We start from the raw sequence: 18,495 nt of genomic DNA on the forward strand, positions 1-18,495 counted from the left end.
TCACCGGCAGCTTACCGCTATGCTTAAAAATAAAAGTGCATAGTCATTGCATTTTACCGGTACTAACATATGGGGCAGAAACTTGGAGGTTAGCAAAGAAAATTGAGAATACGTTAAAGACCGCGCAAAGAGCGATGGAACGAGAAGTATTAGGCGTAAAATTAAGAGAAAGCGGGAGAGAAGTGTGAAGCAGAGAGCAAACGAGGGTAGCGGATATTCTAGTTGACAGTAAGAGGAGAGAAAGTTCGGCAGGATCCCTCTCGCGATGACTGTCGATGGTAATGCGTTTAGCATTGAATCAACATAGCGACATGACGTGTCGGCACCGTCGAAGCGAGTTCTGTATGAGGCGTGCTTGCAGCGGGAGTGCTCTTTCACGCTCCCCTAAGAACACTCGGTGTCGTCTAGCACCGCCGCCGCGAATCCTGCACGTGGCCTGCGACATAGATGGTGCGCCGGTGCGTGCGAATGCTTATGAACGCGTCATGCGGCAACCGGGCTCCTCCCTCGCGATTCTTTCTGGACACGGTGCGCCATCTAGTGGCGCGGCCGAGAAGTCCAGGCGTGGCCTCCGAGACGAGAAGCGTGGCACGTGGGTGCCTGCAAACGCTGAGAATAGTTCCCTCGCTTGCCTCACACCCGGTGGCACATACTGAGTGGCACAAGCAGGCGAAAGGGTCGTTCAACAGTGGCATACACCCAGTGCGATCGTGACGCAGCCTGCTAAAGCGTCGGGTTGCTGTTGTTGAGAAACCCCTGTGACACGGGCTCGATTCCGCTCAGCCTGCGAGAAATTATCTTTTTCGTCGTTGTAGAGAGGTACGTTCCCAGAGGCGCTTACCTATTTACCCACGTTACCATCGAAGACGTTCATTGAAGAACGGAACACACCTACTGACAAATGCCCAGCGTGCCCATGTTGGCATCTAAGAGGTTCACTGGGGACCATCATGGAACGAGTGGCACATACCCAGTGCTCAAAGGCGGTGCCAAAGTTTTATTCGACAGGGCCACCTACCCAGTCCTTCATCTACAGTGAGCCATGTCGGCATGAAAGAGATTCGTTGAAGAGCGGCACATATATGCATATTTGCACATACTCAGTAACTCAATTTGTTCCGACGGTTGATTTCTAACCCTGTCCTCTCAGCACAGCAGCCGGATGCATACTCATTCGACCACGCACTGCCCAGTGACCCAGGTAGACGGGACTGCCGTTCGATACAAGCGTACGTAGATAGGTACTTGGTCCCCGGAAAGTGCTTCAAGTATCCTAAGAATGCTAACCCATTAAATACGGAGCTGGGCAGGCCATGTTATGCGTAGAACAGATAACCGGTGGTCTGCTTGAGTTACAGCATGGGTGCCAAGGGAAGGAAGGGAAGCGCAGTCGAGAACGGCAGCAAATCAGGTGGTGCGATGAAGTGGGGAAATTTGCAGGCACAACTTGGAATCGGCTCGCGCTAGACAAGGGCAATTGGACATCCCTCGGAGGTACCTTTGTACTACGGTGGACATGAAGATAGACTGATGATGATGATGATGACGATTTGCCGTGGTGTTCTTAGGTTGTCATCGATTGCTATTATCTTCCCCTTTTGTAGAAAACGCTGTGCTCTTTTCCCCGTCTCTCTCTCTCTCTCCCTGAAAAGGGTAACAGGACTTCGACGAATGCCCGGGCACGCTCACCTTGAGCAGGGGCAGGGTGACTCCTCCGCCGCCGGCGCGGGCGAACAGCGCCGAACGGGGTCGCCGGTTGCGGCGGCCGTCCGATTGCTGCTCGACGCCGTCGGCCGCCTGCAAGGCAGCGATGGTGCCCGTCGACAGGGACAGCTCGCGGGACGCCGAGCACGAGCTGAGCCCACCGTTGCGACGGGGCACGCCTTCCCTGCAACGATGGGTGAGAGCAAGGTGAAGCGTCACGCTCTGCCGAGGGTCCGAAAAACATTGCATAAGTCTGGGCACCTAAAGTAAGCTTCTGCGCAGTACAGATTTGTTATGTGGCGAAGAACACGCACTGTATTGCAGTGAAGCATATTAAAAGTGGAATGGGGCCACTACGTTGCTGTGGCGATTTAAGCCGCTTGTTTTGAGGCCGTGGCTGCGCCCTTTCGAAGACGTGAGCAGATAAACCACGGTTGGAGAGCACAGCACGAATCCTGCCGATGCATCTCTTGGGTATCCCCGAAAGTGGCCATTGCCGGAATAGTAATATTAATTTATTTATTTATTTATTTATTTATTTATTTATTTACAAAGGCCGCGGACTCAAGCAGGAGTGGTTACATCAATGGGAATAAACAAGACTAGAAGTCTAAAAAAATTAAATTCAGAACAATAAATAGAAAAATGATACAGGAACATCAGTATTTGCAATTTACAATTATCAACAATAAATACGAAGTAGGAACAATAGTTGTAGTTCGCAACTCGACAACAACGCAGTGATACGCCATGCACACACACTTACTGCATTCAGCATTTCACCTAATTTTAGTTCAAAACGTACACGAAAATCGATTAATTTTCTTCCTTGTGTGCAAGACGCTATTAATGAAAAGAAAAATTATTCACAAGATGAACGAACGATTATGTTGTATTAGCGTTAACTACATTTTGTGGTAATTTATTCCATAATGAGATAGCACGGGGAAACAGGGAATGTTGATGCATGCTAAGGTAACTGAATGGTTGCGCAACTGTTTTGTTGTGTACGGTCAAAGCGCATGGACGGCTCAGTTATGTGATGTTCACGCGGTGTTTTAAAGTGACCATGGTAAAGCTGATAGATAAATTTTAATCTGGACACCATCGTACGATGATCGAGTTTTTTCATCTTTGCCCTATTGCAAAGGACAGATACGCTCGAGAAACGCGAATAAGTTGAATATATAAACCTCAAGGCCAATAATGGTAATAATAATAAAAATGAAAAAGAAAATCACGACATTTTATGATCTCATGCAACATAAAGGTTCTGAGAATCGAGCTGCATGTGCTCCAAATATTGAACCCGACCCGACGAATGCATGAAAAAACATAGTCGCGTGGCGAAGCAGGATCTCTCTGCACAGAAATACGTGACTTGAACTTTAACGAGGCGACCACGGAAACAAACAAAGCTATTTCCCGATGGCAAGATGTTTTTCTTCAGGGGCAGCGGGAGTTTCAACTTGCAAATTCGGTATCAAGAAACTAGACTTGCTTTCAACGTGACCTGCTCGCTTCAACATCATCGATATATTCAGCTCAAGTTTGTGAAGCACCGGCTCGAGTTTGAGCTCTAACTGGTCATGTAAACTAATCTTAAAGAAGGAAACAATAAGATCAGAGACAAGGAGAAAGAGCCTCCCTAAAATCATTACTGATTACGTTTGTTGCATAATAGAGGCCCTGATACGTGTTTACCTAACAACCCTGTCGTACTTCAACGTCAATCGCTTGTGGTCTACGGCTATACCGAGTCTGCTGATGCTTCCGCCAGTGCTTTTCCTTATTTCAATACCTTCAAGACCCGAGGGCGTTAGAGAAGTGAGTGGTATCATGAAAACAGTAGATAAAGTAAGCTAAGAAAAAGGTAATTCACCTGCCATCGCGCACATACTTTTGCTCAGAAGACAAGCGGTGCAGGGACGTTCACCGGTAAAGTCCACCCCTAGTGCGTTTGCAACGAATAAAGGTTTTACTGCATATTTCATTTCTTATCGTTACATCTATTTCTATGTTAATGAGTATATATGTCATTACTATACTGCCTCAGCACGGATACTATGGCCTAGCCAAGCTGCTTGAGCCAGATTTTTGCCCTGGCATTCATTTCCGCAATGCACAATAAATAAAGTGATTCTATTTCATTTGCCATCTCTACGCTCCGAATAAACAGCTGGCGACCTACGCTCTGCCTTGTCCTGCCCCCGTCCTCGGCTCTATCCGCGTGATGTTTACTCGTTCATTAGGCACAGACACTTGCAGCCGCCAGCGGCACTCACACGTCGTGGTAAGCGTTCCCGTTGATCTCCCTGATGGCCGGCTTGTCGTAGGTGCCGTGCGCAGCGGGCGGCGCCTGCGCGGCCACGGCGGGCTGCGGCAGCGGCCGCAGCAGGGCGCCGAACACGCAGCAGTTGAGCACCATGCCGGCGGTGCACAGCAGCGCCCCCTGCCAGCCGTACACGTGCACCAGCCACTCGATGAAGGGCGCCAGGGCGAAAGTGCCGAAGCCCGAGCCGCACACCGCGATGCCCGTGGCGAAGGCGCGGCGCTTCTCGAAGTACGTCGTCACCGACACGATCGCCGGCAGGTACATGAGGCCGAAGCCCGCGCCTGCGCAGAGCAGGGCATCAATGTGAAGTATGTGCAGGATCACAAAAAAAAGATCCACATTCGGCAGCCAGGAGTATTCCGAAAACCGGGATGCGATTATACGCGTGATTGATTTATCAGATACGAAGGTTACGAGGAATGTACACGTCCTTTGATGGAAAAGGGGGCCCCCCATTTGGCTACACGGTGCCGTTTAGGCGCAACGAAATTCCAGCGTGTTTAATGTACACATACGTCTATGTGCGGCGTGTTTGGCGCACATCTGTGACTCTGGCGACAAGCCCCTTGTCGAAATGTCGGCTCTTTTGCTATGATCACTTCTGGGTTCGTGTAAGCTAGCGATATGCTGGCTGTTATGCAGATGGCCCTACACACAAATAAAACACATTTGTTAAACCAAATCATTATGCCGTGCGCATAACACATAAGGTTGATGACACAATGCGTGTGCGTGTGTGTGTGTGTGAGTGAGTGAGTGTGTGTGTGTGTGTGTGTGTGTGTGTGTGTGTGTGTGTGTGTGTGTGTGTGTGTGTGTGTGTGTGTGTGTGTGTGTGTGTGTGTGTGTGTGTGTGTGTGTGTGTGTGTGTGTGTGTGTGTGTGTGTGTGTGTGTGTGTGTGTGTGTGTGTGTGTGTGTGTGTGTGTGTGTGTGTGTGTGTGTGTGTGTGTGTGTGTGTGTGTGTGTGTCCGATCAAAATAAAAGTGTGTCTACGTGTGTCTTTCTTCTGGACGACCGCCGTCACCGCTCAAGAGAAATAAAATTTGCTCCATACCTTTTATCTAAATTCCGTGTCATATCTATGTTGTGTGCTAAACAGCTTCGCCGGTGATCCCCCTTCACAGCTGTGGAATGGCGAGTGATTATTTTTGAAATTATTTTGGAGGTCGGAGTGTGAATGCCAGAGGTCGCTCATTTATCCACTGGGAGCCAGCAAGCACACGCTGAAGGCGCTCAGATTTTGATTGCAAGTTCGGTTGCAAACATTTGGACAGGGCTCGTAACAAGAGCACTTGTGACAGCTGCTACAGCGACATCCCGTGCCGTTATATTGAGGTGTTATGTATGGGTTTATGCGCAGTTATGACAGACCCGACGCTTACCGGTGCAGAGGCCGATGGTGAAGAAGAGGTAAGTCACGTTGGGCGCCACCACGCTGACCACGAGTCCCACGGTCGCGAGAAGCGAGCCCGCGATGGTCACCGCCCGGCAGCCGTACTTGGTCGTCAGGCCGCTCGCCACGGGACCTGCGATGGAACAGCCGCGTGTACAGGTCAGGCGGACAGACCGGACAACTGAAAACGCTAAAGGTCAGTAACCCGGGCTAGTCGGTATATTTGCGCAATGAAACAGAACAGCGCAAATAAACAGGGACGAGGATGGAGAGTACTTACGTTATGCATTTATGAGCTATCCATGGTAGTTATTCGCCAAAGCCACTCGTGGCCCTGGTGGCGGAGGTGGAGCACTCCGAAAGCTGCGTGCTACGTGACTCCGGGCCTTTAATGGACGTTAAGCATTCTTCTTGCTTGTGAACGTAAAGTGCGCTGGCCATGTCGAGTATAACTACTTAAAAGGTGACGCCGTTGTTCGCACCACTGGTGCTAATAAAGAGAAGACTGACGCTAGCGAAGGCGAGATGACAATGTGCGGTCCATATGGCAACGTGTGACAAGTAGTGGGAATTCTGTTCAGCGTAAATTATATTGCTTTTCACCGAATCCGGTTTTGGCATTGAGCTGCTAACTTCGTAGGCGCGGAATCATATCCCGACTGCGACGGCTGCTTTTCCCCGGAGGAGAAATGCAAAAACGCCGGGTTGCTGAGAAGCGGGTGCACGTTAAAGATTTGATCATTATACTCGGCCGCTGTAGTTATTTTAAGTGCTACTGTCTTCATTGGCTAAGTCCGCCCGACAAAATTCGTAACTCACAGTTTTGAGAATGTTTAGTTCGTGCTTGTCACTGAAACGCGCACACACACACACACACACACACACACACACACACACACACGCACGCACGCACGCACACACACACACACACACACACACACACACACACACACACACACACACACACGCACACACGCACACACGCACACGCACACGCACACACACGCGCGCGCGCGCGCCGGCAAACAACGTGTACGAACGCATCGCTTTGCAAATTCGGTCTCTAGAACGACCTTCGTCGCAATAACGGCCTCGCTGTTTAAAATCTATACTCTAAAAACGCACCCTTTGGGGTGTATATTTGGCACACAACAATAATCATCTGTCGTGTCTGCATTTCCTTTCTTTAATGCTGCGAGCCCGGTACTTCCAAGTCACGAACGGCATGCGCGTTATCAGCGTGACAGAGCATTCTCCACAGGAAAGTAGCGAGCGCCGTGTTTTCAAGAAAGAAAACGCAAGCAAGACAGATGACGTTTATTGTTGTGTGGCAAATATACACCCCAAAGGGTGCAACTGCTTTTAGAGTGTAGCCCGAACTCTGTTCATCTGTTTTGCGCAACATGCTCTTCAAAGAAAAAAGTAACGCGTACTCCGACTCAGCAATGTAAACAACGGAAGGGCAACGTGTTCCGGTTGTTTATGTTGCGCAGTTAAAAACACTCGCTGCCATGGTCTGTCTCAGAAAGCATAAATACAGCTGCCGCTGTCCTCGTGTTTTTGAGAGTGCGAAGCGTGTATTCACCTTGATGGCGGCATCAGAAATAGAAAAAGAAATTGTTGTGCTTGCTACAGAAGGCAGCAAAAACTTGTGATTCAACGTGCTAAGACCGACAACCTTAGTAAATTTAAGCACCAAAACAGTTACGTTGTAAGTAATGCTTGATATTAGCCTAACATAGCTCGTTACTGCAACATCGAAAAAGAGCACGCTTCGCTGGGTTCTAAGCGGTAAAAAAAAAAAAAAAAAACAATCAAGACTATATACAGCTTAGGACACACACGCACGTGCTTTCTGTTTTGAACAGCGCTACTTATGAAGATTGACAATATTTCATGCATAATGTAACTGGACTTCACGACTTCGCCGTTTGTTGTTGCTGCATCGCGCTCAATTCTAGTTTCCCCTGTAGACTAGCAGGTAAGTCATTTTGCCATACCCGTTCTACGTTATTGAATGTTTATTGTTTCAAAGCGAATAACGTTCCTTCGCTGTTTCACTCGTTTTCGAGGTGGTTGGAGGCCGCATCGCCGATGCAAAGGGCGCGTGCATTCGATCAACCAAGTTGCGGGGCGCAGTTCGTCGCCAACTATTATAGCTATTTGAACCATGTTACGTCTCAATACGGTCAAGGGCATTGATTGGACGTTTACCACGAGGCAACCACCTCCATTCATCAGCGCCTGTCCAGAAGTCAAAGCAGCGTTGACGTCGACTGTTGACGGATCAACAAAAGACCCCTCTACCTGAACCTGACAACCTGGACTAATTCATGAAAAGTGCCAACGTCGAATGTTACCGTGGGAACTGCTTCGACCTCGAATTCCCAGGTTTCTAAATATGCGAGGGCGAAGGTACAACATTGGAGGTGGAGTTCGGCGGAATGTTGCGATATCATGGGCGGGATATTGCGATCGATTCGACAATTGTGATTGGGCGCGATACAGTCATCAAATTCTCTAGTCTAGTCCCCCAGGGAAGACGACGGTATTAAAAGCAGAGACTTTTGGTGCAGTGAAGGTGGCGATGAAATGAGACGTTTGATATGCTCGTACATGGAGTGAGCTTCCGTATCTGGAGACAGTGTAAGCAATGTAAAATGAACCCCTTTTCCTTCATTCCTGCTAACGGACGTACTAGTAGATGGTGGTTTCTTGGCCCAAACGCCACCTCGAGCCAAAACAGCCTTCATAGCTAATGACAGCTATGTGCTGTCACGCGACGTCATCGTGGCTCCAAGTTTGAGATGCCGCGGAGGAGCGGTCGGCAAAGACAGCCCTCCTCTTTTCCTGGCACCCGCATCTGTGGCGGCTCGGGAGAGGCTCTCGGTGGCCTTGGTGTTGGACTCCGGCGGCAGAAGAGAATGGCAGTCGCTGATCACGCCGGCACTGGCGCAGCTAGCAACAACACCCACATGACGAATCGGCTTATCTAAAGCTACCTACTCTGTACCGCTACAGATATACGAAATTACCCAACGAAACAGTAAACCCTACCCAAGTATCCTCGCTGCAGCAAATATTCTACGCCTTTTAAAAGTGAACGATTCATTTAACAGAGCGAATAGCGCTTTCTAGAAGCGTTCGGCTATTTGCTTACTTTCACAATCGTCGTCGATAGGATCGCGCATGACTCCCCCCCCCCCCCTTTTTTTTTTCTCTTTTTTTCTTGTGCTGATGTAGTTTCTGTTAAGTCTGGTTCATTACTAAACGTGTGTACAGTGGATTGCGAAAGCTTTTCGGGACAGGGTTTTACGACCAACGTTTATTTCTGTTCTTTTCTGATGTGTATAATTTAACGGATCGCTGTGCAGGTCACACTGCAGCTTTGAATTCGAGGACTTGTGGGATTCTTCTTTTTTTTTTTTGCAGGTCCTTGGTTCCGTACGCTCTTGTGGCTGATCGTGCGAGTCAATATGGCTCCGTTTATTGTCTGTTTCTTTCGTGCTCTTCACTATACTGGTTCAGTTGCTGATATCGTTCTGTGCTGCAGAACTACGCAGGGCTTGGACTCCACATCAAGCTCGGCAGAGCTCTCACTTCCGACACTCTCCGCTTCTTGAAGCGGAAGAAAGTTTCGCGGTACTTGAGAGCTCATCAGCTGTTTACGCTAGTAACGACATAAGAACCAGATAAATCGCTGAAGCATTTCTTTTGTATTAGAAAGTAACGTGACATTGGCGTAAGCTGCAAATCAATATCTTCTTTAGAGTGCGAATTTTCATGTCCTAACGGTACTTGATGCCATGTTACGTTATCCTCTTTTTTTTTTGTTTCCATGTTTGTCGGCTTCCTGCTTCGTCTATCATCTGTATGTGCAATTCCTGCAATCGCAGTCAACCTTAATGCTGGACACATTACTGACGAAGGCAGTCAGCCAATAGTAAGCATCACATACGAACAAAAAGCTTTGTTAATTCGGTATCTGTGCTTCTTGACAAAGCACAGGTGTTTGATTGACTGATCTATTGATGAATTGATTTATTGATCGACTTATCGATTGATTCACCGAGTAATGAGGGTACAGGACTACTTGTTCTTCTTATATACACTCGCTCCTACTTTGTTTTTCTACCGCATTAGTTATGTTTCCGAACTGAAGATAAACGAATAATTCATAGCATCGCGCGTGAAAGGCGTTTGCTAGCCTCCTGAGGAGGTGGTGTAACTTTTGCAATGTCACCCGCAGCTGCGCCTCAGCGGCTACGGAGTCGTACTGCTGAGCGCAAGGTTCCGGGATCGCCTCGAGGCCACGGTGACTGCGTTCAGATGAGGGTGAAATGAAAAAAAAAAATAGATACGTAGTAACTTGCATGCACTGAGCTTCAATCGTCTTAAGTAACGCCAGATGGTCAAAATTAATGCATAGCTCGCCCCCCTCTCTCTTGCCAATATGGCGTCCCTCGAAACCCGCTGATGAAAACCACGTCAGCTCATCATCTATCTACGTTTCAGCCGGGCTAATTGCTGGATGTTCATAGTATTGAAGCTGGGCAAGCAACGACACTGAGACTAACACATAACAAGCCCGAGCAAAGAAAAAAAGTGAAGGCGGCTTATTTGATCTGGGGTGGCGGTGCTGGGAGGTGAGCGGTGCTTTCCTTTACCGATGGTTCAGGTAGTCCAGGTTGATCGCTACGTTTCACGACATGGGGCGCAACCGCAATGCTGCTGGTTGTGGTCAGTAAAGCACAAAATCCGGGGTGGCGGTGTAAAGCGTATATATAAGCGCTACACGTGAATCGTCGATACAGTATGTACTTTGCTGCATTCCTCTGTCCTGAAGCATAGTACACATTGGGCATACTGAGGGCTGCCTTACGGAATGTACACCTGCACGAGCCCAAGAATGAGCTAAAGGGCACTCATGGATTACAATTATCCACTCATTGACTAAATGTGGCCGCGTTTCGCGGTACTTGAGAGCTCATCAGCTATTTACGCTAGTAACGACATAAGAACCAGATAAATCGCTGAAGCATTTCTTTTTTACTAGAAAGTAACGTGACATTGGCGTAAGCTGCAAATCAATATCTTCATTAGAGTGCGAATTTTCATGTCCTAACGGTACTTGATGCCATGTTACGTTATCCTCTTTCCTCTTTTTTATTTTTGTTTCCATGTTTGTCGGCTTTCTTCCTGCTTCGTGTATCACCTGTATGTGCAATTCGTGCTTGTGTTTGCTTGTCTTTGCGCTTAATACCAGGAATAGCTACGTTTCCTTTCTTCTTTCTGGTAGCGCCCTAGCAGAGGTGGAAGTTCGAACCAGTAGAATGTGCCAGTCTTGCTTACTGAAACCCGACGATCCAACGTGACAAAAGCAGCTCTGTGCTGCGGCCTCCATAACGGTGCCTCCGGCTATCTTCTATGTCGCTCTTCCACCGTTCACGGCCGGCGGATCCCATTCACGACGCGACTGGAGTGTCGCTCTGATCACTGACGAAGCGTGAAAATTAATAGCATGGAAAAAGCCATTGCCAGAAAATGGCGGCGCCAATTTAGAGTAGGTACAACGTAAGGATTACTGAACGACAGGCTCCTTGAGCGCAGCTGCATTGTTCAGACAACTATGTCCCGCCATCTTGGGACTCATGCGCGGGATTGCGGCTCTATAGGTCCGCCTTTGAAAATAGCGTGGTCCTCGCACAAAGTAAGGATCGAAGAGTGAGATGAGTAATAGAGGCGGAGGAGATCGTGCGCTATGGCCACTCATACGTGAGCACGCTTCCGATAAGGAACTTTTATACCTGGCGCATTCTCGGGAGGGAAGCGTTCACGCTGTGTCTGGGTGACGTCACGTTTCGGATTCCTTCCTGGGCGTGTCTTTTAGCGCATGTGTCACGGTTTAAGTGCTTCGTCTGTGTTTGTTTTCATTTGCCCCGTACACTAGTCTACTGTTGTCCAACAAAGTCTGCTCTTAGCTACTCTTGAGAGAGTACTTTGAGGACGCTTTTCAGTGCTCCTGTTTGCCGCCCAATGGAATGCGGCATTGGCTTTACGTCCCTTGTTTTGCGCAGTACGCTGATCACCACCATGACTGTACTGTTCCAACTCGCCCAAGTCACCACTTCATTCCGTTTTAAGTCTTATCATCTACGGTTCTTCGAACGGTAACATAGGCGCAGTGGCGCTTGGACCACAGACGAGGCTCGAAAAGGAAAAGAATTGTAATGGGATGATACCTTCAACCCGGCCATGTAGCCATATTAATTAAGAATAAACTGAAATTTGATAGCCGCGTACCACTAGTAAACGTAAAAGTACTGACGGAGGCTCGTTCTTCTGCACATAAAAAGCTCAACTGGCAGGGACGAACCGGTTTACGACATCCTGTGCACATAAGCGCGTGCGTGCCTTGTGGTCAATTGCTTAAACGTCGGCGCGCTTTGAGCGTTCTGCCCGTTTGTTTTGTTTACGGTGCACCGAGTGTGCCACTAATCACTCACCCCGTTGCGCTGGTCAAAACCACAGTGCTGAGACTTTTCCACTTCCGAAACCCTCTGGCATTTCTCGTTGAGCAGCTCGAGTCACTGAACTGGGCTGTTTATCGCAGCGACTCCCAAGAAGACCGATGGCCACAGCATGCACGCTTACAAGCAACGTCTCGACCAGGAAACATGTCTCCCGCGGCGCGAGCACGAGCCACCGCGCGCTGTATGTTTCTCAAGCGACACGTAGAGCAACGCGCGTTTTCTTGCGAGGGCTTCGACACCGCTCCGTCAGCGCCTCTTGGGCTCAGTGCCAGAGGGCAACAAATTCGCACTGTGGCCGGCCGGCCAACTGCTTGCGCCCGTCACGCGTAGTACGACTGCCTGGTCGTGAAAACATACACTGCCGCGAGCGAACGCTGCCGTTTCTGTTTTTCTTGCGACGTCCTCTCGCTGCATGACTGTGAAGCACGCGCGACCGCCGAAACTCTCTTTGGCGGCCGGCCCGCCTGTCGCAACTATATGTACTGCACTGCGTGTCCACGTGGCGGTGTGCATGCTCTCCATGAGCGTTATACGCAAGAATTCGAGCGCTCTCCAGCATCCACTCGCCCACACACGCCCCACAAAGAAGGCTGAACGCAACTAAAAGTTTGGAGGACTCTTAGAGTGGAATGCGGGAGCATTAAAACATCTCTGACCGCTTCTCATGCTTCCCGGCAACTGCAGCTTATGTAACCGCAATATTTACCGGGAAACGCTGGCGGCTAACGCTATGCATGAAGACGATCGTTCTGGTAGAAACGCGGCCTCTTCCGTGGGCCGATTGATGAGCACTTTTAATATTTGAGTCTGAGAAGATTTAAGATAGAAGGCATGCGCTGTCGGTATTTCGTTTCATGAGATTCGTTTGTGGGCTGTCATTCTCAAAATTCCGAGGAATAACTTTGTGAAGAATGTAAGCCAAGGTATGAGCAACTTTAGCGATAGAATGGTGTGGCAATATAAACTGCATAGACCGCTTGTCATAGAGCAAGGCGTGAAATATACATATACCTAAATATGCACGGAAATTTCCGCTCATGGACAACTCCGCCGACACCGGATTTCCTGCGACACGGAGCCCTTAACGCTATCGCGGTAAAATGAACCATGATACAGCGCCATGCGCTACATCGAACAACCTTAGTGGCATAAGAATCAGCGCCCCCCCCCCCCCCTTTTCTTTTTTGTTCTTGCTTAGCGACTTCAATTACACTCGGCATAACTAGTGGCACGTACTTAAAATAATACGCCGTAGTTTGCATTGCTCGTGCTAATGGCGTCGTTAAACAAGATGTGATGGCAGTGTGTTGTGAATGTGACAACGTTTAACATATTAGAAATCTATGAGCCTGTATTCACAAACACGCACAAAAAATATGTTCTTACGCTCTAAATGTTCGTAAGAGGAAGTACGTACCAGCCAATCGTAGTGTTAGACATACTACGATCGGTGAATGCGCTTTCCCGGTGGCACAGCACTCCAGGATTATACTTTCCGAATTAGGCGCCTTGTGTGCTTCGATTATGTTTTCCCCTTACGCTTGAGTCCAAGGATCTGCCTGTTTGTCAAACTATGCACTATTTTGTGCGCATGTGTGGCATATAATACATTCAGTGGCAGCCCATTTTTGCATGAATAATATGGCTATACTTATTTTATTGTGACCCGCCGCAGTAGTTTAGCGGCTATAGCTTTGCGCGGTTGAGCTCGAGGTCGCGCGTTCGGCTCCCGGTTGCGGTCCACGGCATTGCGATGGGGGCATTGATTGAAAACATCTTTATTTTCAGGATATTCGTACAACTCGTGGGTGGGCCGCCTATTCCGGTAGCCCACTGGTTATTGCTGCTGCGCTGGCCCTCCCCACCAGCCAGTGCTGACGGCCAGGATCATCGCTGAGCAGAATAGCCTCCCACTGCTCTTTTGAGGGATTTGAAATGGGGTCACCTATGGGATTAAATTGGCAAGCCCACATCATGTGGTAGAGGTTAGCTACCTCTCCACAGTGTGGGCATTGCGGGGAGTATAGTGTAGGGTACCACTGGTGTAACTTAGCTGGCGTTGGGTATGTATTAGTTTGTAGTCCCCTAAGAGTGTTCTCTTCCAACTTATTGAGGGATTTATGTGGTGTTGGGTACTCTTTCCTGGCTGTTCTGTATGGTGCGAGGTTGTCAGCATACACTGCTAAAGCAGTTAGGTCCCAGCATTCTTCACGGTCATCAGGGGGAGACGCCCGGTATAGAAGAGCTCGGGCATGCCTGTGAGCGGCTTCGTTTCCTCCTGGTAGTTCCAGGTGACCGGGAAACCAGATGACTGAGGCTTGGCTGGGTGGATGCTTAGTCAGCAATGACAACCCTGACCGGTGAATTAATCCATTATTGAAGTTGCGACAGGCGTTCTGGGAGTCAGTGAGCACATCGGCGTTGGGGTTAGATGCTATAGCTAATGCAATAGCTGCTTCCTCTGCGTGAGTGGGGTTGGATGTTTTCATCGAGGCGCAATTCACCATCAATCCTGAAGGCGTTGAGACCACAATAGTCATCACTCCATTCTTTGGCCCTGCGGCGTCCACATAGAGGGTGTTAGGTTGCTCGTCCCATTTCTTCTGCAGGGCTTCCCCTCTTGCTTTTCTCCTTTCGATGTTATATGTGGGATGCATGCTCCGCGGAATGGGGTACACGTTGATGCGTCTCCTCACATCACGTGGTACTTCTTCCCTTTGGTCTATCGTATAGGCCAGATTAATATGGATCTTTTCTAGCAGATCTCTACCTGGTTTTGTGAGTGCGAGCCTATTGAGTTGTGAGAGGTATTGTGCTTCCCACATCTCTTTGAGGGTATTATGTACTCCTAGAGCCATGAGCTTTGCCGTTGGCGTGGAGTTTGGTAGGCCCAGTGCCGTCTTGTAGGCCTTCCGGATCAGTGTCTCCAACTTTTCAATTTCCGACTTGGAGAGGTTAAGGAATGCCGTCCCGTACATTATCCGAGAAATCATGAAAGCCTGCACTAAGCGGATGGCGTCCCTTTCCTTCATGCCATGGTGCTTATTTCTGATACGATGCATCATCCGGAGGATTTGCTCGGTGGATGTTGTAAGCTTCTTCATAGTGGTGGTATTCTGTCGCCCCTGCGGGATATACAGCCCTAGGATCTTGATCTCCGTGGGTTTCGGTACTGAGTGGTTGTCTATATACACCGTGATGTTCTGTGCCAGGGGTGTCCTCGGGTTCTTCAGGATGAGCAACTCGGACTTTTCCGGCGCACACTGGAGGCCTCTTTCCCTGGCGTATTGGTCCACCGTGTCCGCTGCTGCTTGAAGACGCTCCTCGATCTCGGCGTCACTCCCCGAGTTGCACCAGACAGTGATATCATCCGCATACAATGTGTGTTTGATACCCGGGATTTCGGAGAGAAGGCCTGGGAGATCTTTCATAGCCAAATTGAACAAAAGGGGTGACAGTACCGCCCCTTGCGGAGTTCCTCTCGGGCCTAGAGTGATGGGATCTGATTTTATTCCACCGAAGTTTATAGTGGCTTGCCTTGCTGATAAGAAGTTTTTGACATAGTTGTAGGTTCTGGCGCCACAGTTGGTGTCGGCGAGGCTTTGAAGAATATTTTTATGCAGAACGTTGTCAAACGCTCCTTTCAAATCAAGTGCCAGGATGGCCCTTGTCTGTGACTTGGGGGGTGTCTCAAGGAGATCCTTGTACAGGTACAAGAGGGCGTCCTGGGTCGATAGGTGAGGGCGAAAGCCGAATTGAGTGTTAGGTAGGAGGTTGTTCTCTTCTAAGTATCTACTGAGTCTCGTGTTGATGACCCTCTCTATGAGCTTGCCCACACACGAGGTCAGCGATATCGGTCTAAGATTATCCAGTTTAAGGGGTTTGTTCGGCTTCGGAATAAAGTGAACCTCGGCCGTCTTCCAGGATATTGGTAGCGTTCCTGTAGCCCAATGCTGTTCGTTGAAGCATTCCACCAGCGAGGTGATGGTGTCATCGCTGAGGTTAAATAAGAGCTTTGCTGTTATTTGATCTGGACCTGGAGCTGCATTTTTTCTCATGGCCGCAATTTCTGCTTTGATCTCTTCTTTCGTGAGTGGGATGTCGAGCTTCGCATTCGGCAGCCCAGAATACTCCGGTTGTTCCACGACTGGGTCCGTGCACAGATACCTGGTCTTGAGCTTTTCCATCAACTCTGTGTCCGTACCCGGGATGGTGTGTACAATCTTCGTGAGCCTGTCTTTAGTGGCCGACTTGCTGCTGCTGGGGTCGATTAGGACACGCAGGAGCTTCCAAGTCTTCGACACACCTAGCTTCCCCTGAATACCATCGCAGAGCGTATTCCAGTTCTGTCTGGCCAAGGATATGGCGTAGGATTCTGCCTTTTTGTTTATCTCGTCTATTTTTTTCCCTGAGTTTGCGGTTAAGCCGCTGTCTTCACCATCTCTTTGTCAATGAGTGTCTTGCTTCCCATAAATGTAGAAGGTGCGGATCGACCGCTGGACAATCTTCTGTCGTGCAGACCTCTTTCGTAAAGGCTTTCAAAGCTTGCACCTCACCCTTAACCCATTCCTCTAGGTTTGTAATAGGGTTTGCAGTAGATGCCCGGGCCTGTCTCCACCTGTCCCAGTTCGTAATTCTTGCGATACCTATTTTGCGTTTGTACGCGTTTGTGCTTATCTCCAGGGAGAGGATGAAGTGATCGCTTCCCAGGTGGTGTTCGGTATTCTTCCAAATCGCGCTGTTTATGTTCTTGGTGAACGGCAGGTCCGGACACGTGTCTCTACTAACACTGTTTCCCAGCCTCGTAGGGTAAGCGGGATCGGTGAGGATCGATAGCCCTTCTTGCGTCACTGCTTCTTCCAGTTTTCTGCCTTTTGGTGTCGCCGCCGGGTAGCCCCATGAAGGGTGCGGTGCGTTGAAGTCACCCCCAATCACGCAGGGGGCATGGCCCGCTAAGCTCAGAAATTTCTTTATGAGGGAACCCAATCTTGCGTGCCTGTCTTTGGGAGGGCTGCAAACATTCAATACATGCGTGCTTGTCGCTCCTCTTTGGAGAGGAAGAATAGTAATATAGCAGTGCGCAATATCCGGCTCGAAAGGGTCGTGCAGTATGGCAGTGTATAGTTTGTGCACTAACGTGGCAGTTAACTGGTCTTGCTGATAAGTCACATAGTCTTGGAGTCGATGGGGGCAAAATGCAAGAACGTTCGCGTACTCTGCACCGAGTGCCCGCCAAAGAACCCCATGTGGTCACAAATCGATTCGGAGTCTCCGATTATACGGCTGGCCTCATAACTAGTTTGTGGTTACGACGTGTTAAACCCCACAATTTATTTTTCTCGTAGAACTCTGGATATCGTTGGATGTCCTCAACGCAAAGCAATTCATATTGGACCGGACTATTACCGTATGCACCGCACGCTGGCTCGCTCTCACAAGGCCTCGACCTCGTTGTGCAATGGCTGCCAAACAGAACACACAAGTGGAAGGAACCGACAACACCTCGATGAATCTGTCCAGCTAGCCCACATTTCAGGGTTTTTTTTTTTTCGATCAAAAGAAAAGCCACGAAGACCGTGAAAAGACCGACGGTAAACCCTAACTGGTTTAAAAAGTGTTCGTTCCTACGTATTCCTTAGCTTCAGTGTATGTGGCTTTGTGTGCTGTTGATTTGAATAAATCCGAGCCCTTCTGTGCCTACTGCAGTGCCCTGGCGGATTGATTATGTCGAAATAGGCAGTGTATATGTCATATCGTGGGCACTTATTGCTGTAATCAAAATGCGCGAACTGTCATTCCCACCAGCAACGATGGCAATTACGATCAATGCAAAAATTCTTGGCTGCAGCTACGAGCCTGCTTTAAGACATACACTGTTGAAAGGCGCATTAGAGAAACTCGTAATTCTGTTTGTCAAGCGTTGAGCTTGATCAGTTGGAGATTGCTTGAAAAAGCAAGAAAATAAGAAGAGAAAGAAAGTAAGGTGTTTCGAAGATTAAATTCCCAACGTAGATTGAGTAAGGAAAACATTTTGAGAGTACGTGAACCCTTTTACTTTCACAATCAAGAGTACAACTTTGAGTGCAATAATGTACAGCGCATTTTACATGTTCTGTAGTTCAAAGCAATGCTCTAGATGTAAATGGACGTTCAAAACAGACCTCCATCAGTCACATTTTCGTTTAGAAACATTACAATGCCGGCACTGAACACGTTCTGACATGACCCTTATTTTTTTTCCTTGTTTAGACGCATGACCCAACGGTCTCACTAAACGTACACTGTTACCAAGGCCGCAAATGAATCCACTCCGCCATCGACAACAACACAAAAAAGAAGTTAGGGAGAGTGGGCATCAACTGTGTACCTTGACTACCAAACGCTATGCATAAAAGCGAAATTTCGAGTAGTGAGCGAGGAACTATTGGAGTACACGTCCTGAAACTGAATTTTACGTAGGAAGCTATTAGCGCTCCTAGCAGTGTATACTAACACTACTAGAAACACCATGGCTACAAGTGCATCGTAAACT

The 18,495-nt window shown here is 48.7% G+C and overlaps 1 protein-coding gene across 3 annotated transcripts in view; it reads right to left on the reverse strand.

Annotated features, from left to right (window-relative positions):
• Mct1 (Monocarboxylate transporter 1) overlaps nt 1-18,495 on the reverse strand; it is a 144,589-nt gene that overhangs the window by 14,003 nt on the left and 112,091 nt on the right. For all 3 annotated transcript variants that reach the window (XM_050186951.3, XM_055075852.1, XM_050186950.3), the window contains 3 exons: nt 5,420-5,563; nt 3,990-4,320; nt 1,690-1,888 (listed from right to left, as the gene is read on the reverse strand). In XM_050186951.3, coding sequence (XP_050042908.1) covers nt 1,690-1,888; nt 3,990-4,320; nt 5,420-5,563 — 674 coding nt within the window. The remainder of the gene's footprint in view (nt 1-1,689; nt 1,889-3,989; nt 4,321-5,419; nt 5,564-18,495) is intronic.

This window comes from Dermacentor andersoni, chromosome 2 (genome assembly GCF_023375885.2).
Source record: "Dermacentor andersoni chromosome 2, qqDerAnde1_hic_scaffold, whole genome shotgun sequence".
NCBI lineage: Eukaryota > Metazoa > Arthropoda > Arachnida > Ixodida > Ixodidae > Dermacentor > Dermacentor andersoni.